General features: G+C 38.7%; 1 protein-coding gene across 1 annotated transcript; it reads left to right on the top strand.

Annotated features, from left to right (window-relative positions):
- The first annotated feature begins 1,213 nt into the window (after positions 1 to 1,213).
- On the top strand, positions 1,214 to 25,116 carry insyn2ab (inhibitory synaptic factor 2Ab). The gene is made up of 6 exons (XM_077729709.1): positions 1,214 to 1,613; positions 1,731 to 1,857; positions 8,999 to 10,151; positions 14,267 to 14,338; positions 23,104 to 23,566; positions 24,411 to 25,116. Exons 3-5 carry the CDS (start codon positions 9,004 to 9,006, stop codon positions 23,285 to 23,287), a joined length of 1,404 nt encoding a protein of 467 aa, XP_077585835.1. The 5' UTR covers positions 1,214 to 1,613; positions 1,731 to 1,857; positions 8,999 to 9,003; the 3' UTR covers positions 23,288 to 23,566; positions 24,411 to 25,116.
- The last annotated feature ends 825 nt before the right edge of the window (positions 25,117 to 25,941 follow it).

Raw genomic sequence — 25,941 nt, 5'->3', positions numbered from 1 at the left:
TTCCGATCATTGGCATGGTACCATTCTTTTGCCAATCTGATCCAACGTTCTAGATATGATGAAATGGAGAAGCTTGATCAACTCTCTGCTTAATCAGAGTGAGAAAGAATAGCAATAACTGTCTTTAAGTCATCAATTTGCACCAGTGGCTATTGCTGTCCAGTCCATTTAAACTTGGCAGTCATCATTGGCTGCGGAGTTAATACAGCAAATGATTGCGCATGTCAATGAAACCGGATTGGGAAAAAGTGCTCAAAGACCATGCTCAGATCTGATCAAAAAACTTAGCCCACAGCCATATCATTTCAAACATGAAGGAAATCTACATCCTCTCAACTCCGTATTTCTTTTGCTTAAAACATGCCGGTTATATATTTCTATCGGATGGCCATTTGGTTCCTTAATGAGTTCATCTTTTGCGTTTATTGACAGGATTGCACACACCATTAGACCACAGAGGTAGGCAATGAATTTAGTGGCGGCCTAATAAACATCAGGTGGCTGCAGAATCAATAGCAGCCAGCAAGTAGAGCACAAGTACATTTCTCTCTCTCTCTCTCTCTCTTGCCTTGACTCACAGTCTCTATTACTTTCTGGCATTATTTAATTCTCCCACTCGTCTCTGAGTCTCATTAAGACTGTCGCTACGCTGGATTCGTTCCTCTTTTGTACCCCCCATCTCACCACCACTGCCATTTTCCACCCCACCCGATTCAGCCTCTTTTCAATCCTACTCGTAAACAATGTGTCACATCTATATGTACACCATTTTAGATATAATATTTATATATTTTTTTATATAAATGGATTAAAAGACCTGGATTAAAAGCCCTAAATGTTCAGTTTTTTATAGATCTAAAACAATGTTTTAGCTTTTTTTCAATATATTTTTGGATTTTACAAAATGATTTTTGAACTAAAAACAGAAAAAATGGATTAAAAATGACAATTATTGATTTAAAAGGTGGAAAATCAGGAAATTTAATCTACATCTATACTCCATTTTAATTTGATCCTAAAACAGAAAGTCAGCATTCATCATTTACTTTCTCAGGCCACGCAAAATCATTCTGCGAGCCAGATTTGGCCCCCGGGCCACCAGTTTGACATCTATAATGTACATAGATGGGCGTAGGTGTCTGGCGGTGGCTACGGGAGACATCCAATTAAAAGCAAAAAATGCATGATCATTTTCTTTACAGCTCCCCCAACACAAATCCTCCACCAACCCATCCCATCCTCCAGCACCCCCCACCCTCGTCTTCTAAAGCCCCATCCGGATTACATAACAGCTCAGTGTCAAAACACCAGGCTGCGGAGGACAAGTTAAGGGGGTCTTCACCAGCGATGCGGACCGACCGCCGACTGACTGGACTCTCCCCAGCAGCTCTGGCGCCGGCATCCCCCTCCACTCCTCCTCCTCCTCTTCCTCCCCCACATCCACACACCCACCGGCCCACCCTCTCCCTGCCTCGCCACCTCACGCATACACACTTGCGCTCAATCATGAATGCACAGGGATTGCAGCAGCGGCGGCGGTGGCAGCAGCAGCAGCATCATCAGCATCAGCTGCGCCGCGAGATGGAGATCTCCGCCGTGAGTGTGTGTACCCGGTGAGTGTGGACGCAAAAGAGTGTCATGTCAGCTCTGGATATGTTGAAGGAGAAAGTCAAAGAGATATCACAGACTGTCTCCTAACATTTCTGCCGGATGTGCCACAACTATTCCAGCTGTCACTGCACCGGATTCCTCTCAGGCTGGACACAAGCGTGGCGCCCAACCAACGCACGGATGGACACTCGCACCTCAGGAGAGAGGCGCTCGCTTGTCCTTTGCACCTCTGATCTGTGTCTGGAGGTAAGAGTTGTAAATCCTACGCCGCTTGCACGTATTTCAATGCCTTAGGAGAACTTATGTGGATGCTATAGCTGAGTGGGAATGATCCTAAAACATGGTCTACTGGGGTTGCGTTTATGCCTGAAATGAATTCAAGAGGGGCATTTGGTTGCAAATGCCCTTCCCCTTTTTAATGACTCCTCATTAAAATGCACGTAGTTGACGCACAGGCAGAATTTCAATTCATTGTAATCATCAAGTATGCCGTACCTGTAGGAGGACAGAAATATGGATGTGAGTTGATTAGTCGCTTCTAATAATTGACTATAGGAATGCATGTCCTTCGTGGTGGGGGGGAAGACATCAGCTTTTATGAGCTCTGTGACATATTTATTCGATATGAGTGATGCGGTCCTCAAGGCAGGGCATAAGCAAGATGGTTTCAGGAATATTATGAGCGATCAGGCGTAATCCGGGAAGCTGAAGGATACCGCATCACGTACAAAAGCCAGACTTTTTATTCGCCCTTTTCTTCTTGTGTCGGTACGTCATAGTTTGCTTGGAATGATGGGAATCACTGAGGGTGAAGCTTTTAGGTGCCAAATGGCTCTTGCTTAGCTCAGCAGTTTCTTTTTCACTTGTTACATAAATCCAGATACACATCGCACTCCATCATCAGGTTGTGTGCTGGTCTGCCCAAGCCCTTGAATACTCAACACATTTATCAGAGTGATGCATTGTTTAAGGTGAAAGACACTTTACGTGTTAAAAGACATCCACAAAATGAGGTGTAATCCTCAAATGTTTCTCCTAAACTCACCTTAGCTGACCTTAATTTTCTAAAGGATGTTGATGATGCAAAAAAAATGCTCTCTTTTGCCAAATACAGACTCCAGAAATATATGGGATTTATAATGAACTTCCCCAAGGGTCAAAAACAATATTTTTTTAATGACTCGTGTACTTCCCAATTGACTCTTAGAAGAAAACTTGCCATTGAAACCAGTTATATTTCCTATAATTTGTTTCCCGAGTCCTGATTTGTCATCATCGTAAAACCTTTATTTACTGTATGGTGAAATGTTTGAACATTTTAGCAAGATTAAATGTCATTCAATAAGAAGATGACATTAACCACTTTAAAATGAAGCAAGTAGAAACGATAAAACACTTCATTTGAATGAGGAAATGACACGGTGTAATAAACGTCAATAAAAATATCCCTTCACTGTCAAGGCAATCGCCAATATGTAATACAACGCAAACGTAAAACATTATAGACTTTAAATGGAAAGAAAATGGCAGTAAGCCAGTCAATGACTAAAACAATACATTAACGTAGGAGTCTAATCTTCCTTCAAAGCTCTTTGACGTCAAAAAATGGTAAAAATCCTTTGTTTTAGAGCTATATGAAGCTCCTCATATCACACAAACATGTTTTTAATGATATTCTGGTCTTCTGTGATTTAGGCTACATTAAAAAATGGATGCTTGATCACAGAAGTGCTTTTTTTGGTAGGAAAAATGTAAGGTTCCATGGAATATTGAAGTGTAGTGTACTTGTTTTTGGTTAGGGAAACACTAAAAGTCTGTTAGCCCACTTAGTTCAGCCTTTGGCACGATTTGACAGCGAGTTGGAGTGGATGTGCAAAGTTTAGGTGCTTGGAGCGATACAAAAGTGCCACAGAGTCCTCTGCATGAGGAAAAAAGGACAAGAATTTACACCACCTTCCCAAAGTCCCAGGGGTGTAAAAAAAAAGAAAAAAGATTTGTTATCTCTGCCCTTCATGACACATAACAAAGTCTCACATGGCTTGCTGTGATTTTTCAAACCAATCCAATTGAAAGAACAGATGAGCAGATTTGGCGGTACAATCCAATTGAAAGCGTTGAAGATCGGAATGGGATGTCGAGTAACTTGTACATGGCAAAAGTAAGGCTGGCTGGCATAGTGACAGGCAGAAAAGTTAATTGCTCTTTTGATGGCTAAAGGTAGAAAAGAAATGTTTTTCCACCTGTTGCTATTCATACGAGAGAATCAGTCATAACATATTGAGAAAATATCAGTCTTTTTAGTTTAACAATGAATATTAAGTCAAATAATTCTTTGGATTGTATAATAGGGGACACTTATTGTCTAATAATTGCACTTTAGCACCAGTAAAAGTTGGGAAATATTGTGGAAAGCAACTTGTTGCTCCATAATTTGTATTTGGAACACATTTATTAATAGGTTTAATATCTTTGGTTGTCACTCTTAATATTGCATTGCAATATCACCATAGAATACTGTTTTATAGCTTGGAAAAAAAGTATAATCATTCAAAGTAATATTTAAGATATATTTGAGTATTCTTACTTAATACACAATGTTTCCCTTAAACATGGTTCAAATCCCAAATCTGCTGAGTGATATATAATATATTTAACTGTATTTTACTGTGCAGATCACCTATTCTTTATAGAGCTAAAATCCGGCCTAAAAATTCCAGAAACGGCCTGACGGTTAAAAAACACGACCCGAACCCGCCAAATTAACTTAATTTGCAGGCCCAAGCCCAAACCAAACACAAAATTTCGAGTCAGGTCAGGTTAGGTTTTAAAGATCTCACCTCTAATCTATACCAACACTGCAGACAAAGTATTATAGGTTGGGTGAGTGTGTGTATGTGCATGTATATGAGCGAGCCCATATCTAACTGTATATTACACAACACTTTCACAACCTTATGGGGTGTGAGAGTTTGTCCTTTACGGTGCACTTGTGAAGATGTCGGTGGTGCAATGTCACACTCTGAAATGTATGCAAGAAAAGCCTCTGCATGCACAATGACTACACCGCATGCAGCGCACAATGCTTGCGTTGGGGTGGGTAGTGAGATGCCGGGGTGGAGGGGGGGGGGGGGGGGGGCTCGTTGGGGGGTTTAGCACATATTAGAAATCGTGTACGGCGCACCCTAGCGTTTTCACTGATGACGCAGCTTGAATATGATGCTGTAATGGTATTATACTTACATGTCAATGAGATGAGGTTATCTGATGTAAATTTACATGTAGGAGCTAAACTGCCTCTTTTTTATTCCTGAATGGGAACGGGAATAAATTGTGAGTCAGCAAGTTTTGCGTAGAAAATGGACACGTGCTCTATTGGTATTTCTTTAAAAGTGAGTTGATACAATGTAGTTGTCATGAGAAATCAATCACTACGCAAGCCAGAGATGTATTTATGTATCTTTTAACTGTGGTAGGTTGTTTTTTTTTTTTTGCATGAAGAAGCCAGGGCAATTGGAACAGACAACACGGTCTGCCAGCGGACATAAGGAGATTTCAGAGGATTACTTTTGCAATTTTAGAGTCAATGCATTATTCATAATCCCTTGGATAACTCAGGCCAAATCAGGGAAGGACCTCGGGTCATTAGTAGGAAGGTAGTATGCTTTGGGAGGAGGAGTAAGATCTAGAAAAAAGGCATGGATAGTATTCCCGTCTAGCCATTGCTTAAGTGTTTTTAGAAAGACATTTTTTTTCCTCCATTTCCTTTTGCGTGATTACCACTTGGCTCCAATACATGATTTTTATGGCTACATGAGACACTCGTTGCGTTCAGAGTCAAACTGTGCCAACTTGATTACCTCTTAAGTGGTCTGAGATTGGCAGGTTTTTTTTTGTGTGGTGGTGGTAATGAACTTGAGGATTCCCATGTGGAATCAAGCACATGTTGTATATTCTTTATCTCTAAACGGATTCTGACAAGCTAGGTATCCGGAAATCAAAGAGCACGTCAGGCATCACTTTTTAACAAATATCAAGCGCCCTGGAAAAAAAACAAGGAGCTTCACATCTTTTCAAAAGAATATTGTGTAAACTCTGACAAGTATATTGTTCTCGCATATTATAGATAACTATCATTTGACTCAGATTGTTTTTGTTATATTTTTGGGGTGATGTGTTAAACTTGTCTAGTTTTTCTATATTCTATGTTATTTTTAGAATATTGAATATGTCTCTTGGTATTAATTGATCGCAAATGTTTAGTAGTTTTAATTGTATGCTGGGAAGCTTATATTTATTATGTTATAATTTTCTTACTTAAAATAATTAGGATTTTTACTAAGTAATTTCACATTAATTATTTGGATTTTTATTAAGTAATTTCACATTAATTATTTGGATTTTTATCATGTAATTTCACATTTATACGCAAGTTTTCGCCCCCCCAAAAAACAAGCACCTTCTTATCTTTTTGAAACAATATTGTGTAAACTCTGACAAGATAGCAAACCATATTGTTCTGGCATATTACAGATTGGCAAAGTTTAAATCAGTTTTCTCTAAAAACACATCCATATGGTCCACATTTTGAATTGAGGTCAGGTCACAGCAGACAGTCGGCAACTTTGAACTTTCAACCCACATTAAAATGATTTAACAAGAGCTTATAGTTAAAAAAAAATACATATAAAGCATGGAAATGTTTTCTAGGAGCGGTTTGTGTTCTGTCAGTGTTTACCAAATAATCTGATTATCTAGAAAGGCATTAGAGACACTTTTCAGAGATTTTATTTCAAAACAGTACATAATACATGTGCTAAGATTAAGATAAAAACATATACTTTACTGTATGATCTTATTATCAAATGACAACTGCTTTTCACCACATGGCGTAGAAGGTAATTCCCGTGAAGATGCATGTATATTACGTCATATTTCACTCATAATTCATAGCGTAATTATGCTTGCATGACGATCGTAAACAAGCAACGCCTGGTTGGAATCCAAATGTCGATTGGAGTAAAGCATTTTTTAAGGTTCATTAAATTTAACCACAAAGACAAAACTCAAATTTGTAATTGTACTCCATTATACTCAGCTAACATTGACACATACTAGCGCAAACATTCCTCATGTTTAATTAAAGCACAAAAAAAATAAATCCATATACAAACATAGCTTGCGATTCTATCTGTTGATTTTTCCGAAATTCCATCCATAGGCTTTGCTCATTTAATGTCCAGTCGTGCATTAAATGATTCACTTTGATTGCATTAAAAAGGATCAGGACGTGTTCCGTAGCCTTTTGGAGTTTAAGGTCAGATCGGGCAGATTGCTGATAGACGAGTGGCGAGTTTATATTTGGCATTGCGGTCGATTTCGTTCCTCAATGCAGCTGAGGCAGGATGTCTGCATGATGACAGTAATGTCACCCTAGGGATTTCAAACCCTCCAGGTATACACCCAAAGAACCAGCTCAATCCTTCCACAGACATCTGAGCTTTATCCCCCTACGATAACCACATTATTTTGCCGAGCCATGCATTGCCTCCCGTTGTCATTTTTATCCCAAGTGCGTGATAGGAAAACGCTATTTGGCGGCCTCCATTAGCTAAGAACGCATCAATGTATAATAGAACAGATAGCAGGACTATAAAAGAATGGATTATACACATTGCTTACGCTTACTATGACGTACAACAGAGAATTTAAATGCCCTTCCTAGATACCAAAACAATAACATTAACTCAAAGTGTCACAGAAAAGCATTAGTTAGTGTTCCTTAATACACTCGGTAGGGAAATATACTACATTTGAACAAATGATAATATGAAAACAGGCCACATAAGAAGACCCCTAAACACCTACTAAACAGAAATATGTGGGTTGGTGTTGTTTTTTATCATTGCAGCAGTACTGCATTCATCTGGGGGGAAGAGGGGTGGGGTTTGAATCCCATGCAGGTTTGGTGGATGGTAATAAAAGTGCCTTGCAGCAAAGCATGACGGGACCACGTGAACATTAACAATCAGAACACTCGGAGAGCTCAGACCGCCGCCAAGATCAATGCCAGATAGTGCGAGATTTCACGCTCGCAGTTTAGTGAGTACTAATACTGTATGTAAGAGAAACAACAGAGGAGGAGGAGGAGCAAAAAAAGACTTGCTCTGGGTTAAATTGGTTCTGGTGCTAAAAAAAAGGGCATTTGGAAAAAAGACATAGATTGGAGGCCGTGATATCTACTGATAGTAGTAATGCATCAATTAGGTTCATGACTGATGGTCAGTTTTTACAGTGTAAGGCAAGTAGAGTGGTGTAGATCATATTAGATTAATGTTTTTATTTGTTTAGACCAACCCAATGTTAAAGTTGGTTTTTTAATCCATTGGTTTTTGTTTAGAAATGCAATCCTGTCCCATTTTTTAAGCCCTGCAGGTTAGATAGAGTATAATGTTGGGCAAAACAATCATGATTTATAGTTATGCATTTGTGGTTTGTTTGTATTTGTATGAATAAAGATTATAATAATCTCACAATTGCTTTTAGCAATGTTTGTCCTGTAAAACATTACATGCCCAAGGATAGCAAATCTATTTTATAGTCCAATGAAATCTATGTTTGACCCTACAAAATTTAGCCAAGAAAAAAGCACCAAAATCCTTCTTTTTTTAGTATTTTAATATACATTTGTCTTTATTTTTCATCGTTCTTTAAAAATAGGTTGCTAGTAAAGTGTTACTTTTTCATTGGATAGATCTTTATCACCCGTTACTCAAAAATGGGACAAAATAATCGCAATTTGGCAAGGTTTTCAGAAAAATTGAGGATAATAATATCTCCAAAATAAGTGAATACGTGACAATACACTCACTACTCATTAGCTTATGTAACATTTTACATTTTTTTCTCAGTCATAATAAAATAAACCATCTCATTTTGAATGATTTCCACTAAACCATCTTGTCTCCAAAATATTCATTAGAAAATTAACATAAATCTCCCAAAGGGATGAATTATTTTAATGTCTATTTTATTCACATGCAAGCATGTGGGCAAATGTTATATAAAGTGACATTTTAATTATTTTTGACATTTATTTCTAATTGCTACGAAACGCACATGCATTTGCATTCATTGTACTTTTAAATCTGTCCACTCGTATCAGTTAGTTTTGTCATTGACCGCCATTTTTTTAATCAATCAAGTGTCTTATAAGTCTTCTCGGATTGTTTGAGCAAAAACCTCATTGGTTAAATCAGTTTCACACAAAAACCTGGCCCTAAAAGACTATTTTCAAGAACTATTGATGTACCCATATACCAAATAAAGTATTTTATACCGCTGTCAAACCAAAGTACAGTCATTGTCATTTTCCATCTTCTATTTTTAGGAATTATGGTGAGTAAAGAGGACATCAAATGCATGGTTGCATCAGACTCCGATGACTCCGATTCGGACAACAGCTTCGTACACAACCTTGATGGACAGCAAATAAAGAAGAAAAACAAAGCTCTACAGGTGCGTTTTCGGGATATCTGCGAGGCTCAGAATGAATACCGAGGAAAACACAGCCGATCCATTTCTTGTAAAGTGACTCATCGACAGTACATGACCATGCCCGCCAGACGATCCATCCCCAACGTTACCAAAAGCACGGGTGTGCAGACGTCTCCGGATTTGACCAAACGATACAAAACGTTTCCCTTCGAGAGGAAAAAAGGACATACGTTTAAACACGAGGCCTTGGTGGAAGATTACAAAGGACAAAACAATGGATTTTTGAGCGACATTAAAGCAGTTGGAGAGGACGGTCAACCCATCGGGGTGTCGTCAAAGTGTAAAGGGAAGATCGTGGGTCAAACCAAAGCTTTGCTCCATCACACCGACGACAGCAGCGATACCGAGGATTTGATTTGCGACGCAAACTGCGTAGACGGACCCTCCTGCTCGGATTTCTCCCAAGAGTCCCGTCTTAGCAACCCTCCCGGCAAAAGCGAAGCGGCGCATCAGGAATGCGGGACGAGGACAAAAAACAAAGGATTACCCCGAGAAGAACCAGAAACCGGCGCCGCTTCCTCCAAGCGTCAGCTGTCTGCCTCGGAGTTTGCGCGAGAGCGCCCCAAGGGCCCGGTGGCGTGGAATTCTTTGACCCAAGTGGAGTCTTTAGGAAGCCCCGCAAAGCCTTGTAAGAGGAAGAAAGGAGCGCAGTCCAGTGATCAGCAGTCACAGACGCTTCCGCATAGTGCCAAATGTTCGGCTCAGTCGCAAGGGCCCGGACGGACCAGGCATGCCTCGGCGTCCTCCAAAATGCAGCGGGGGCCAGGCACGGGTGAGGGCTTTCCCCAGGGGAATAGCGGTGCTGCAGGTACTGCGGGTACTGCGGGCGTGAAAGGCGTCCAGCAGATAATTCCCTTATCCGACGACAAGGATATCAAAGCACAGCTTCAGGCCATGGAGACGCTCATCAACTCCAGCCAGGAGACCATCAAGGTTCTGCTCGGAGTCATTCAGGAGTTGGAGAAAGGTGAAGCGCAGCGGGAGGGGTGAGTCTTATAAAATTGTTAACTTTCTGCTACCTTTAATGCCACGTTTAACCCATCATTCCTCTATCGCTGTCCATGGTGCTGAATCACCTCTGAAATTGTTCATTCTCGCATCCAAGCATCATTGGTCTATCGCTGTCCATGGTGCTGGATCACTTCTTAAAAGACAACACCATTTGTCATGTGGAAAGTATTGTATGTATTAAATTAATACAGATGTAGCAGCCATTTTATTAACTCTGATACAATTTTAGCCAATCAAATGTGAGTATCCCAGCTTGACCGCATGTCCTCATTATTTAGACTCTTTGTGCCAGTTTTTATCAAAAGTGATGGCACAAAATGGTTGCAATGTCAAACACTGACCTTTATAAACATTATATTTGGCATTATCAGAGCTCTAATAAATTCACTATTTGCATCCATAAATAGTGGAAGCAAGCACTTTTCACATGAACCTCATTTATACTAGTTGCTGTCTTTCAATTTAAGGTACACAGCAAATTTTGCGAGAATATAAATGCTGACTGAAGTCTCTTTTTACGCTGCACGACCACAAATTAGTCACTTTGGAGCTGTAACGGATCTACAAATGGGCCACCTCATTAGACAATTCATCATCCCCTAGATATTATTCAATATTTGCATATCAGATATGGGTTTATGCTAAATGTAAAAACAAAGAAAATCAGAGTACATGTACATATTTACACATTTTAAAACAGGTGACTAGGCATAAAAAACATGAAAAATAAATATTTATATCCAATGCATGAATAACTAAAGTGTATTTGGATTTATTTGCAATCCCACTTTTTGTTTTTTACCAAAACATGTCTGCTTGATTTTGGTCTTTTAGCAGCCTGGAAAAAAATCTAACTTGGGTTGAAAGGCATAAAAATGACTCTCAAATTTGGGTTAAAAGTGTGAAATTTACTGACTAAACTGACAAGCTAGACAACTGGTGCCACATGCGTAGAAACAGTGTCGGGTAAAAGCATGTTTGAAGGTAATTGGATGATGTCTCCCATCCATTAGCGACCATTCACACCAAGCAAATGTAGAATATAAAAGTACATAATGCACTGCCTTGCCTTGACAAGCAACCAGTGCCATTTGCGCCAAAAACATTTTTAAAAAAAAGCTTCAAGGTCCACCAAGAATATAAATCCACTCTCCTCTGCCAATGATGACATTAATTTTGATATAAGAGCAAATGTGAATGCAATTATCCTCTTTGTGACATCATCCGCTTTCATTAAGAAATGTGCGATTTTTTAGTTGTCATCTTACATATAGTTCTTGGTAAAATCCTGGAGGAGGTATAATAGCCCAAGGCAGCTGCAGCAAATACTTGGAATCATCACTGTCCTTAAAACCTATAGCGACTGGAGTTAAATTGTATTTTTAATATATATTGAGTGCCCAAGCTGTTTTTCCACTGACTGTTCTCGTGCTCTAAAAAGGCCAATTAGGGCAATCTCATAAAGTTGTGCCTTTCATCTCTACACACTTGAGCCTGCCATAGCCGCTCTGCTGTCTCAGAGTTATTACTAAGAGGTGAAGGAGCAGGACCGGGAGCCACTTTCCACTTTCCCTCGACAACTTTTCCTTTAACTCATTCACTACCATCTGTTAGTGAAGGCCGATGTGGACATTAGGATGGTAAAAAGTATGAATATCTCCCAGCTATCCTTTTTTTCTTCTTAGATCAGGGGTATTCAATATATTTCAGGGAGTAACATTCCACAATCTGCCTTTTTTTTCTTCAAGGAGACAACAAATAATGACAACAAATAATGACAATGACAATGAAATTTCCCCAATACGGGATGAATAAAGTTATCCAATTCAATTAAATCCAAAACTCAGCAGTTATGTATGTTGGTATACATACATTTCCGGGATTAGTCCTTATTGTGAGGGATGAATTGAATCCTTTTACTGTCATTATACAAGAATAATGCGATTTAAAGCTTCACCATGAAGTGCATAAATAACAACAACAAATAATCAATAAAATAGTCAAAAACATACGGGAATGTGAGTGAAAACCCACTCCCGATTTATGCTCTAGCCTCTCTAAACAGACTGAATCAAATCTCATTATAATGCAGTCTGCCATGGCGATCTACTGGATGGACATAATGGCAACCAAGCATTCCCATAGTGCCAAGTTTCCACACTTCCCACAAAAAAACCCATTCAAACAAATTGAGCCAATGCAAACTTCACCACCAATGGTATCATTATTGTAATCAAAACCAAAACTCGCATTCACACCCAGCCTGCAATCCTATCCACACATTCCTTCCCCTGGAATACACACACAGTAGCAAGCAGTAGAATTGTTATTGTAGTAGTAAGCATCAGGGTGTGTGGACGGCGAAAAAAGACGAGAGGGCATCGCATCTCCCAGGACGGCTGACGTGGGAAAACAACACAGCGCTGGAATTACGCCAGCAGTCAGCTTAGAGAATGACTTTCAGAGGAGAAGCCTCTATTTCTCTTTCTCACTACAAGCCACAGGGCCCGCTTTACTGACAGACTCGTGCCACCCCACAGTAGAAAAGTCATATTTGCATGCGTTAATTATCCATTTAGGTTCACAAGGTTTGATCATCTGCGCAAATCTCCTTCAATTACGACACAGCAGATAACGAGGCAGCTTCCAGTGTTGCCGGGGTGACGTGGAAGGGCCTCTGGAGTGGGCCGGGGATGGATGAACCCCCTGACCTTGAGCGTCTATCAGCAGCTGCACTCAGCCCCGTACGCACTCCTCCGTTTAGGTCACCTCTCGTCAAGGTTCGGCCCCGCCGCGTATCATCTGTCAGGGGCGAGGGGCTACCGTGACAGTAGGCAATTACACGTACGAGGGTTGGGGGGGAAGACGCCGCCCGTCCCTTTTGGTGTCCCGATTGGGCGGCGACTCCGAAGGGACAAAAAAAGAAAGACGGTTCATGAAGCATGCACTCATGTTTTAGGAAGCCTTATGTAACTGTCATGAGAATTTTATTGTTTTTTTAGGTTTTTTACATCTGACTTAAGCGGACCCTCGGGGTGGTCTGGAATTTATCACAGTGACTATCGTAAAATGAGTTGAATATAGGCTAAAATGTAACATAATAATAGGCTGATTCTATCATTTGTGAAAAGGCATTCTTTCTATATATCAAATAATCCAACAGGATTCTTCCTTTAATAAATTGCTTAATAATTGAGAATGAAAAGGCAGTTTTTTGAGGGAGTTGCAATAAAAATATTACATTAAAAATTGGTTATAGTTGGATTTTAATATTTAATTGGATGTGTCTATATGAAGTGGAATTCTGGTAACCATATTGTCTTTTTAGCACTGTTAAAAATAATTGGGATTTTCAACCTGTATTGGTTCATGGCTCGTATTTTCTATTAGAAAATATCATGGAAAAAGCTGGAAAAAATGTATCTAAAAGTGAATTTTCCATGTGTTGCCAATTAATCAAAGAACATTTCATACTTTTTGCCAGTCACTACACATCAATTGCATTAATAGATGAACAGAGAAACATATTGAGTGAATAATTTCCAGATTAATTATGTGAAATTGAGGACTTATTTGCTTGCTTGGATGCTCATATGCACACATTTCATTAAGTATGCTGTTGGAAATGGAAGATAAATCGTTTGCATTTTCAATTCTGAAAATTTTGGAATTGGGAACACCGATTTGGAAGGATACACCGAGTCTACGTTACACTCTGTTCACGTTGCACTCGGTTATTTATGATCACCATCTGCCACCGGGATGGAAAGGCCAAACATTATCAAACAATGTCACGGAGCAGGACAGGTAATTTGATTATGTGAAATCAGCAAGTCTACACAGTTGACTGAATAAATCGGAGCAGCCTGCGGGATCACAACCTTCTCTAATGGGAATAAAAAATAAGAAAAAGTATATAGAAAAGGCTTGAACAAATCTTGTCTAGTACTTGGCTATGGATCAATCAGCCAAATGCCGTGCGTACATTTTGTACTATGCTAAATTGATTCTCATGTTAGCAAAAAAAATAGCGTTTCCCTTTAATAATAGCCGATAGCCTGTAACCATATGTCTTTTCTCTGTTGTAAAGGCTCACCTACCGAACAGGGCAAGACACAGCAAACTGTGACACCTGTCGAAACAGCGCATGCATCATTTACAGGTGAGTTTCTACACTGCAGGAGCGCGTCATTAATTCTGCATTTATAGTTCTGTTTTTGCCGGCTGTCGGTTCAGAAAACGCTTGAAGCAAATGTTGCTTTGAAGACACAAATACATAATTTGAATATTATGGAAACAAAATGTTGGTAACTAACTAAAGTGTCCTGTTTTCGGCCATGAAATCTAAATAAACTAGTTAAAAAAATAAGAATGGAAAAATATTTTGTCAATTATTGTAATATTTATACATCTAGAAGAGTCAGTACTTTATTTTTCTCTTGTTATACATCAGAAATCATTGAAAAATAAGCTTTGAGCTAAAATTATGTGAAGTGATAGCAAGATAATCAATACAAAGCCAGTTTTTTGATAGAAAGAAAAGCAGAAAATTCTATTATTTGGTCTTATGTGCAGCATGATTTGCTAGATACCTGTTAGAAATGTTTAAATAGGGAAAAAAGGTTGCATGAACCAATTCTGAGCTACTTTCTCTCTCTCTCACGCTTTCTCTCCCCCTCGACGAATGCGTTTCTCGCTGACCTAGATTGGGGTTTATTTGGAACACAAAAGAGAAAAAAAGATCACAGCGCAACTACAGACATGAATATTTAGTATTTCATATCATTTTCAGGAGGATAACAAAGTCACTGGGTTTATTATGCGGGTAAGCTTCTAAAAAAATGAATCGTGGGTTTGATTAACACGGATGTTGTTGCTTTTTTTTATGCTTTATTGTTGGGGTTGCAGTTTTGTAAATGGAATTAGAGTTGCTTCTGGTTATATGGGAAGAAAATCAAATTAGTGACACTCCACAGGTTGACTTCAATGTTGAGAATAGTAGCATGAAATGTAAATGTATTATTATTATATTCTTTTAATGTATCACCTATGACAAGGATTTACATATTGGCTATAATAGCAATGTACTTTAATGTCAGTCACATTATTTGAAGCTAAAAATAATCATGAAAAAGCAATGGATGAAAAGGTATTTAAAATAAAGGTATTTTAAATAAAGTCCCATTTGAAATAAGGCATTAAAAATGTAAAATTATAACAGAATAACCATTATTTTGGTCGAGAATATAAAAAAATAGCGAATTAAGTCGTTCAGAAAACACACAAAAGAAAGTGAAATACACTAAATTGCCCCAAGTGTCCAAATATGATGGTTTTGAGGCAAAATAATGTAGTTTTAATGATATTTTTTCAATGTGGAGCTCTTTTTTTGTTGCTTTAGGCAACATCTTCTCCACTAACCAAATACTGACACAACTAACAGCAAGTATACTAGGCCAATGTTTCTCTGAATTCTGCCAAAACGTCACTGGCAACCGGTTAAGTGCAAATATGTCTTCTGTGGTGCTCCATTCATTTGCTTCTCTAAGAATCTTTATAAAACATCAATAAAAAGTCCACATGAGCCTTTTGGGTGTTTTCACATCCACATTCAACTGTGCCTGTTTTTACTGTAAATGCCTTACTGGAGCACTGGGTAAGATTTCTAATGAGGAGAATCTAAGAATGCAAACTCCGAAGCGACTTAATTGACCAAGCGAACAAATGGCGCCGAATGCCTCTAAAAACTGCAAGATGCCGCTTGGCAATAAAAAAAAAAAAAAAAAAACACAATGGAGTTGCGCTGCGTTAGCCAAATTCTAATAAAATGAGAGATCATCATTTCATATGCGGCGGGTATCATTAAATAGTCGCCTATTTTTTTTAGCTGGCCTTTTTTTTTAAGAGTCATTGAACAGGGGGCTGGCAAGGATGGCCCATCTGCTGCCACTTCTCCATCTCTGCCAAAACATGATGAGACACTTTGAAATCTCCAAACAGTTTAGTGCTCTTCAGCACAAACCTTTCAAGGCTGACTGATCCTGATGGGCCCATTTGAAACAAAAGGGTCGCTCTTCATCCTCAAATATCCTGAATGCCCAAATGTTCTAAAAGCTTAATAGAAGTATCCTCTTTTTTTTTTTACACTCTGGTATAATAATCGCAAATGGTTGAAACGATGCTGTATTTTGCTTTAGTTGGTAGTATTGGAGTCATAGTAGAGGTCGTATAGCAATGTTAGAACCTTACAGACTGCCATTTGAGTTCATTATATGTAATGGAGTACGCTGTAAATGAATTAGCTATAAATGATGCTGTAATATATTCTCAAAAGCATTAAAGTGACAACGTAAATGGGGGGTCAATTTAACCCAATCGTTTTCAATGGCTGGCACTTTGTGTGCAGTTAACGTAGTACATGTAGTTTAGGGTGAACATTTAACATGTCCTCATCATTGAGAATTCAATACACTTTGGATGGCATGGGCCGAATTAAAATGACATTGTTTTTGTCGTGACCGGACATTTGGTCGCCAGTCTTTTGGTCGCCGGTCAAATGGTGACAGAGGCTCAAAATTATATTCTAGAGAGAGAGTTTAATATCTAAATATCTACTGTTTTCAACAGTACTTAGAAAATTAAACAGTACTTAGATATTAAACAGTACTTAGGAATGAAACAATACTTGGATATTAGAAAGTACTTGGATAGTAAACAGTACTTAGATATTAAACAGTACTTAGATATTAAACAGTACTTAGATATTAATTTCTCTTTCTCTCTTAGATATTAAACCCTCTCTCATGAATATAATATATTTTTTTATTTATAATTTTATAATTTGGTTTCAAAAGTAAACTCTCTGTCACCATTTGACCGGCGACCAAACGTCCGAGCACCCATTTTTGTACGTGTTTGTTTACAAATATTCCTAATGCCGTCTTTTTCACTAAGTGAGTTTTATTTTTCATTCATCTATCAAATTGCCATTTGTAACTCGCGTCTCTCTCTCGAAAGTTGTTTAGTTCCTTTTCTATTGATCAGGTAAAGACTATTTTCATCCAATCCTATTTTAAAAATACAATAAACGACAGTTCAAAATCCATTGGCAGGGTTGAAATTGGATAGCCCATTCATCTCATTCCAAGGTAATATCAAAGACACAATAACACAAGGAGAAGAAGACCCACGGTAACACCCAATTATTTCTGTCCAGGGCCAGATCCATCTAATTATCTCATAGTGCTAGTTCAGACCGACTGTACGGGTTTGTGTTGTATTCTGTTTGAAAGGGACAGAATATAAGATCTCTGCTGGATTGTTACACCTTAGATTACAGCGGAATTCCGTTGGAAAATGCCTTGTTTGGAAGGGAATGTCAGCGAGGAAGAATAGAGGCGTGAAGTTTGACGAGCCGACACTTACTTCCTCCACCTAGTTAGGTTGAGAGCAATTTAATGCATCATATCAGACAGCAAACGCTGGTGTTGCCGTGTTTAAAATTTCCAGCTGACAGAATGACACTGATAGTGTTACGGTACACGGGATTCATCGATTCCTAGCCATAGGCGTGAAGGTGAAAGGCTCCATCTTTATGAACCCTGTGTGGTGACCAATCCTATACAATTGGTCCTTGGGCTTTGTTTTCCTATGGTGACCTAACCCTAGAGCACATGTGTCAAAGTGGCGGCCCAGGGGCCAAATCTGGCCCGCTGTGTCATTTTGTGTGGCCCGGGAAAGTAAATGATGAGTGCCGACTTTCTGTTTTATGATCAAATTAAAATGAAGAGTGTAGATGTATATTACATTTCCTGATTTTCCCCACTTTGAAATCAATAATGGTCATTTTTTATATTTTTTCTGTGTTTTTAGTTCAAAAATCATTTTGTAAAATCTAAAAATATGTTTAAAAAGCTAAAATTAGCATTGTCTTAGATCTATAATAAACTGAATATTCAGGGCATGTAATCCAGTTATTTTAATCCATTTAGAATAGAAAAAAATCTAAATAAAATATCTAAAATGGTCCGACCCACCTGAAATCAAGTTGACGTTAAAGCACCCAGCAAACCAACCCGAGTCTGACACCCTTGCCCTAGATGGATCCTTTTACTAGCATCAACTGCAACCTTCCCATGACTCTTTCCAAAATAATGGGTTGAAAATGAATGGATTAGATGCTACATTGCTGTTTCAAGGCAATGTCCTGCATGACTGACTTCTATTTCAGAGGCAAAGTCAAAAATATACTCTTTAAAACTCCACTATTGTTATTTTGCAGTACTTCCACATAAGAACACCTTGTGATTGACGTACATTTAAAATAGCAGGTTGTGGCCATGAGTGGAAAAAAAATCAATTTTGGCCCAAAGTCAAAGAGGCAGAAAGCGCTTTTTTTTGTGGCCATACCGCAGATTAGAATCCCCTGAGATGTATCCTTTTAATTTCAGAGCGCTACAACTTCTGGGTTGTACGTCCGATAAAATCAGGATTCGGGTAGCCGCTGAGCTAAGGTGCTCAATCCGAGTCGCTGGGTCTTATCCAGACCTCAGTTCTCGCCTGGCTGACACCCTCCCGCCGCAGACTATCATCAATCACTGCAACAAATGGAGCACATGTACGGCAAAACAAAAGAAGGGAGAAAGGCTCAACATGTGGATGATGAATCTGGGAAGTTGCCGCGTGCTGTAATTTTTACATTAAACCGGCTAGAGGAAGGAAAGAAAAGGTCATTTCCAAGACATTTTTCACTTTCCTCATCTGATATTGAGACACTCCTGTTATTTGTCTGCTGCCTTTGTCAATATGGCCGAGGAGTATCCAAAACAAATGTGTGCTCAGCAGGAATTAGGAATTGGAGGTGTTATATATATTGATTCAGATGAATGCTTATCGTGCAATAGTTAGGTAGTTTTGGGAAGCTATTTCTTTAGACAAGAGACATTCGGATAATTCAACATTTCTTATCGTTCTGCCTTACAAGTGATCTAAACCAAATATTACTGTGGGATTACCGGGAACTCGGTCGATTGGAAGTGGATTTGGTTATCTTACAAAATGTTTTGCAGGCTTGTTCAGTTCACGCATCATAACTCGGTTTGGAGTCTAGTCCTGTTGCTTGAAATGGATGATATCCACTCAGATGGAAAGGGAAATGTCTTCTGGCGGAACCAGAGTGGTCGAGTTGCAATCGATTCAATGCCTGTAGAGTGAAATAACCTAGATCAATAATATTTCAGGGTTTCCTACAATAGCTTTTTTTTTAAAATCAAAATGGACATTTGTTTTTCCTCAATTATTTTCTTGACACTATTTGCCATCATTTTGAAATTCTCAAACTATTTTGTATAACATCACCTTATCATGGAAGGCCCACAAAAAAATAATGACACTTTTGTGAAGGTCAACATTGTTGTAATCTTTCCTATTTTTGCTATATTGACTATTTGAACTTCTCATTTAGTTAGTCAATCAACAGAAAAATGTGTGGACCTCGCACTTAACACGTTGCGCCAGAACGCCGTGATGTTAGCGAAGGGGAGGCTCCAAATAGAGATACACATGGCCTACTTGTTCTTTAAGCACATTTACAACATGGCGGTAAGCGCATAGTTGCACTTTGCGAGAAGCCCACCGCTGCGTCCGCCACGACATGCTTGATTACATCATTCCAGGTATCGTCTGCGATCATGCCGTTGAATTGAAAACAACAACAAGCAAATGCACAGAATGTCGCCTATCCAATTGAGGGCAGACAATAAGTTTAGAAAAAACAGTCAAGTTAAATGGAAAGCAGCCACGCTGTTCTGTGATGAGAGCGAAGAGCTCATTAGCTCTGGTGTCCCACGCTGGGGTGACGGAGCACCAGCTCTTCTCATGAACAATTGTCAAGATACGTGCATCCTGTTTTGTTCTCATTAATGAGATTTGGCTTTTTCCGCTGTGTTTGTCAAGCACAAAGCATGTAATAGATGCTGTCGGCTTTTTCCATTTACATGACAAAGACAAACGGTATTCTTTCCTAGTCATTTACATATCATTTTTTGGGACACTTCAACTTATCATAAGAGGAAAATAGTGTCCACTCTTATGATTTAATCATTTATATACTCGTATGCTACTCATCTTGTCAAGTGAAGGACTTTCAAGTGTGAAATGACCAAAAGGGAAGTATTGAAAATTCTCTGTATAAGATAAATGAATGATTAATCTGGAAAAGTTCCTGTTTTTCCAGCTGCTCTGTGAAGGTGATCTTGTTTCAGTGTACTCAAACACCAGCGCTCCCAAAACTACCTCCAGTTAAACGTTATTTGTCAGCCCGGGCATTTGTCCACAATCTCCACTAAGTGCCGTGATCAGCCAAGTAATTAATTGCTTAATAATTGCTGGGGCTATTTGGTAGTGCTCCATCCCGGTGTGCTTGCTATTCGCACCGTGATAGCGAAAGACATGGTGTATTAAGAAAAGAAGTGTGGGAGAGTGATGGTGGAGTAATGGTTTTAGACTTGCACCGGCAAAGAGTGATAAGGCAATCGGGTCAGTCAATGTGGGCCCTTTGACTTCAAATGGATTGGACATTTTTCGCTGTCAATGGCACTGAGACATCACTGCCAGTCCTCCTTTGGACGTCTGGTGTTCATTAAAGTGTAGAATCCACAATTTTTGCACCAAGTTGTCTAGAACAGGAATTCTCAAATTCTAGTGATGTTGAATTTGTTCTGTTACCAACACTTGCATTTCATATCATCTTTTCTCATTGAAAACATCATAAATAACACTAGGCCTTTTCTCTGAAACAAAAAAAATCTATCCATTATTAAAAATGTGAGGTAAAAACCCAATAATTTTCTTTAAGTCTGTTAACACCTATTTTTTTGGATTTCTATGAAATTTACATTTTTTTTAGATAGTAAACTGCAATTTGGATTGACCACTTGAAGCCTCATTTTTTTAAAGAAGTACCAACTATTTTCCACATTGCCTAGTGTGATTTGGGTCAAAGCAAACCTCCAAATTCTGGTCCCTTGTCTCTTGTGACCCTGCTGCACATATCCATTGACTATTTTTAACCAATAACCGCTCTCTATTGTTCATACCATTTCTTCAAGTGTACCATGATGCACTTATTCCAACTCCCAGTTGTTGAAAATATAAATTCCCCCCATAGGTCACATGCTAATACCTTCCCAGTCCCTATCTCCTACCCAAGATGCTGAGTTAAGCATGTAATCTTATCATTGATGAATGCAACCTCCTGCAAAATTATCATAAACATTTTCACGCTGATGCCAATGGGGTTTCAAAGTCTTTCAAAGTACTACCAAGTGCCCCAGAATCATTCTATTAGGGTTCTGTTCTTAACAGACACTTATCTCCCCATCATGGCATTTTACAGGATTGATTATGCCAATGCGATAGTTACGTATCTGTCAGTGAGCTAATTGCGCTGCCCATCACACTGCTTAGCCTATAATGCCTGAGCTAAAGCCCCTCCGTGTGTAACTAACCGCCCGCCAATGAAAGTTGACCTTGTTGCCTCTCGTTTGACCGCGCCCCTTTAATCCAGCCTTCCCTTTTATCATTAGGTTCTGTATCGTTAGGCACGAGGCCTCTAAAACCTCAAAACAGCTGCAGTTTTTCTTCCCCGGTTGGGATAGTGCGAAAAAAAGCTGTCATGTTCACAGGCAAATTGCCCAGGATTCATTATTCCAGGCTTCTGTGATGACAGTCTTGGAATTTAGTGCATCGCCTTGGAATAAATACATTAAAAGAACACAGCAAATCAATAGCAATAGGGCAAAAGAAAAGGTGGTCTAATGTTGGATTTATTCCACGCTGGGATTCGGGTACTTAATCACGGCCTGTTTGGCCTTTTGCCTGCTTGCATTTTGCTTGGAATTAAGTTGCACAGGCAGATTTTATCGTCAACGCCGTCGTCGCTACACAAACGTTGTTCGATTCTGGGGATTAGTTTGATGTGAAGCAATACAGGTATCTTCGACAGCGATTTTTAGGGATTTTTATGGGAATAGATTCTAGACAGAGGGAGACCTTTTGACTTCATAAATGCAAAATGCCGACGGAGGGAATTTGGAGGGATTGCTTGTCACAAGAGATATGTGCTTCCCTCCCAGTTTCCATCTGGATTTGCGACTTATTAACATAAAAGACAAGCAAGAAAACGTTAGATGACATGCGCACAAATGATAAGATGTGAAAGTTTGCAAGTGTTGGAATTGATGTACTTTGCAATTGACACACGGGTGGGCTGTCAGCAATGTTCCCTCTCGGCTCCGCAATTGCGCACTACTCTGGTCTTCTCTGCGCAGCAGCAATCATATGGCGTGCAGTAAACAAAATCCAAACTTTTTTTTAAGCCCTTTCCCTATGATAGCGCCGTTTACACGGCAGCCAGTGGCAGTAGCTCTGTCCACTCTTATGTTTTTCATGTTTTAAAGCATGTTTTACATGAAAAATTAGAGGGAACATTGACATGCAACTGCTTATAGCAGTTGTGATATTAGTGAGTAATGATGATGTCACTCACACTGGTACTTGGTTGTCTTTCTGCCCAGACCAACGAAAAATTAGAAGGAACATTGGTTGTCAGGGTCGCTTTCTGCTATGGGCAATGTGGGCGACTGCTCAGGGTGCAATCTATTTGGGGGCGCACAATAAAAAAATACAAAAAAAATTATTACATTAACAATTATCTACACTATTATCCCTCATTTGCAATTTAGCTGGTAGCATAGCCAGTCTAGTGGAATTTGCAGAAAAGGGGATTGCAATGAAATTGCTTCCATTGTTGTGACAGTGATGTAAAGTGCAGAATCACCCTCCCAAAAATATGACTTGTACACCGAGATCTCCCCGTTTTCATTTCCTCTCCCTGCTGTAATCTCTTTTTTTGGTCTTTTGTTACAGCGTGGAGCTGGATTTCAAACTACAGGAGGACAAACTACAGCCCCTGATGAAAAGACTTTGTCCCCAGGACAGTCGGCAATGTCCCGCCTTGCCTTACTCCAACGAAGTGTTCACGTCCACGCCTAAACGCAAATCCAAATCGGACTCAAAGAAACACGCCCGTTGGAAACTGTGGTTCCTCTGAAATGGAACACGAGTGCTTTGAAAAAAATGGCCTTTTATTGGGCCCACTAAAAACCCCGTGCTGGTCTCAAAATGGATATTCCGGAAGAGGAAGCGAGCCAAGACCATGGATAACCAACCGTATGGTAGAGAAGCGTTGATTTTTTTGAGGTTCGCAAGACTGCGCGTCAACTCAGCAGGGAGAAGACACAACAAAAGAATAAATATATATTTCAAACTCTGCCAAATCTTTTTCTGGCATGATGGCTGAAGAAGATGGATAAACACCTGCAAAATCTAGGTGAGGATTGTTTTTCTTTATTTTTTCCTCCAGAAAATATTTCTTTCCTCTCATTAAATGACTTGGCAAGAAGATCAAGCTTGTTAGTGTTTTAAAACTATAATTTAATATGTTCCAGAGTCAAATACAGCTTCAAGTGTGTTGTGTGATGTTAAATTAGATGTACATATTAAATTTGAAAGGTGAAACTCATAGTTCAAACATTGACTCACTATAGAGAGTGAAATATTTCACGCTTTTATTTTAGGATTTTCATGGTTAGTTTAAAACGAATGAACATCCCAATCTCTCAAATTATTGTTTAACTTAATTATACAAGGACCAATAGCATCTAATTTGAACATGAAATTAATTCCTTTTGGTATTCAAATGTGGCTATTCATCTCGTAGTTATAACCATCAATATAAGTAACATAATAGAATAAATAGGACCGATGTTCTGTCATATTTTGCTGCCTTATCAGATTATGTGACCTAAGCTTATTTTCTTTTTATAGAAGTATAGAAGCAAAAATCTTAGTAACATTAAAATATAATCTTACTAAGATTTGTTTTGCTTCTATTTATGATATTCATAGTTTTTTGGTTCCATTGCACCTATGAAAAAATACATTATGCAATATATTAATAAAGAAACTGCTACCTTTGATGCATTTTTAATATTTTGATGGTTCTTTTCCACCCTTAAAAAACTTTTGTTGAGTATTCAAACCATAGCAAGCAAAAAAAATGATGGGCGTAACTCAAAGATATAAAAAAAACTGCAAAATTGCCTTTTCTGATAAGTAGCAAAATATGACAACACCCATTCTAATCCCACATTTTCCCTTTCTTGTCTTTTCAGCGTACTGCTTGGCAACAAGAGGAGGGGTCCAATGAAAGGCCTTCTAATGGCCAAGATGTATTCTTTGACTGGACACCACCACCACCTCCGGCAAAGCACAACAATTGACTATTTACGAGGAACACGTGTCAAGGACTGAAGTACAGAACTTCCTGCTCAGCCGAGAGCTCTTTTTTCTTCTCCCATCCACTCCTTAACTTCTTTCAATTTAGTGCTATGTGCAAATAAGGAACCGCCATCGCCTTACATATCATTTATTTATTTTTTTGCCTCTTACAGAATGATACATGGAGTTCAGAATGTATGTATATTTTGCTCAGCGGCTGTGTTTACTGCATCGTAAAGTATTTTCTGCAGGTGTGCGTAGGTTGAGAGGTGACATGATGAAGAAAAGTACTTGGATTTTTCTCATTTTTACAGCTCGGATGAAGTTATAAAGAAAAATCAAAACAACCTGCAGAAAATACTGCGATTAAATACAGCCAATGCGCATACTTTATATTGTAATCGAATATTTATAGCAAAAAAATGTTGAGATTTTAGCAGGACAAAAAAAGGCATGAGTGAGTCTCTCCTTCATTTTTTTAAAATTGTATTTTCTGGATAAGATCCCATTTTTAAACAACACATGTGTATGTATTTGTATTTTTTGGGATGATGTGAAAATTTGGATGATCCAGAGGAAAGTAAAGGCTGGTTTTGAAAGGCCTGGTGGTTGTTGTGAAGATTGTTTATGGTTGCTAGGCAACGCCAATTCGGATCTTGCAAGAAGTTTGCAATCACTTTCAAAATTGATGAAATTTTCACACTATTTAACAAGAAGCCAGACTCTATTTATCATTTCATGGTTAGTTTCGATGCCCAATCTTTTAGTTTTGGTCAATCGTGAAATATTGATTCTATTAAAGTCACAAATTTCTATTCAGTAAGTTTAACTTTGCCATTAATTTGCACATATTTCTTAATCATTGCCACTGAATCCTGATTATTCACCTTCAGCCAGATATAATTATCATTTAAGACCATTAATGAGTTCAACTAATTTCTAAAAATACATATAAAAGTGTCTTAAAGTCTTGGAAAGCTTTTAACAGGTTAAATCTTAACATTTGAGTTATTTCAAGGCACACCTGAAACAAATTCCTTCTTTTATATAACGTCAAAACAAATTATTTTATTCTACTTTTCTCTAAAATAGCTTCAATTCCTTGACCCTCATCTAAAATTACTTTTTGTCAAAACCTATTTTCCAAACTGCCTTCAACCAAGAAAGTAAACATAAGTAGTAAGAATTTCACTGACTGTGAATATAGCAAAAATCCAAGCATTTTCCTTTTGATTTAACCAGTCTAAAATAGTACATTTGGCACCATATTGTTCTTTTGCACTTGCTATTTCTACATCTCAATTAAATAGTTTTCAGGGGACCTCAGTTGTCAAGATCCCCGTGGCTTTTTTTGGCGCGGAAAAGCGCTAGAGCATGACCGGGCCTCGGGAGTACCGCTTAAGAGTCCTCTTCTCTCCGTCGTTT

This window comes from Stigmatopora nigra, chromosome 12 (genome assembly GCF_051989575.1).
Source record: "Stigmatopora nigra isolate UIUO_SnigA chromosome 12, RoL_Snig_1.1, whole genome shotgun sequence".
Lineage (NCBI taxonomy): Eukaryota > Metazoa > Chordata > Actinopteri > Syngnathiformes > Syngnathidae > Stigmatopora > Stigmatopora nigra.
Note: the sequence above shows the minus strand (reverse complement) of the source record. Positions and strands in the feature narration are given on the sequence as shown.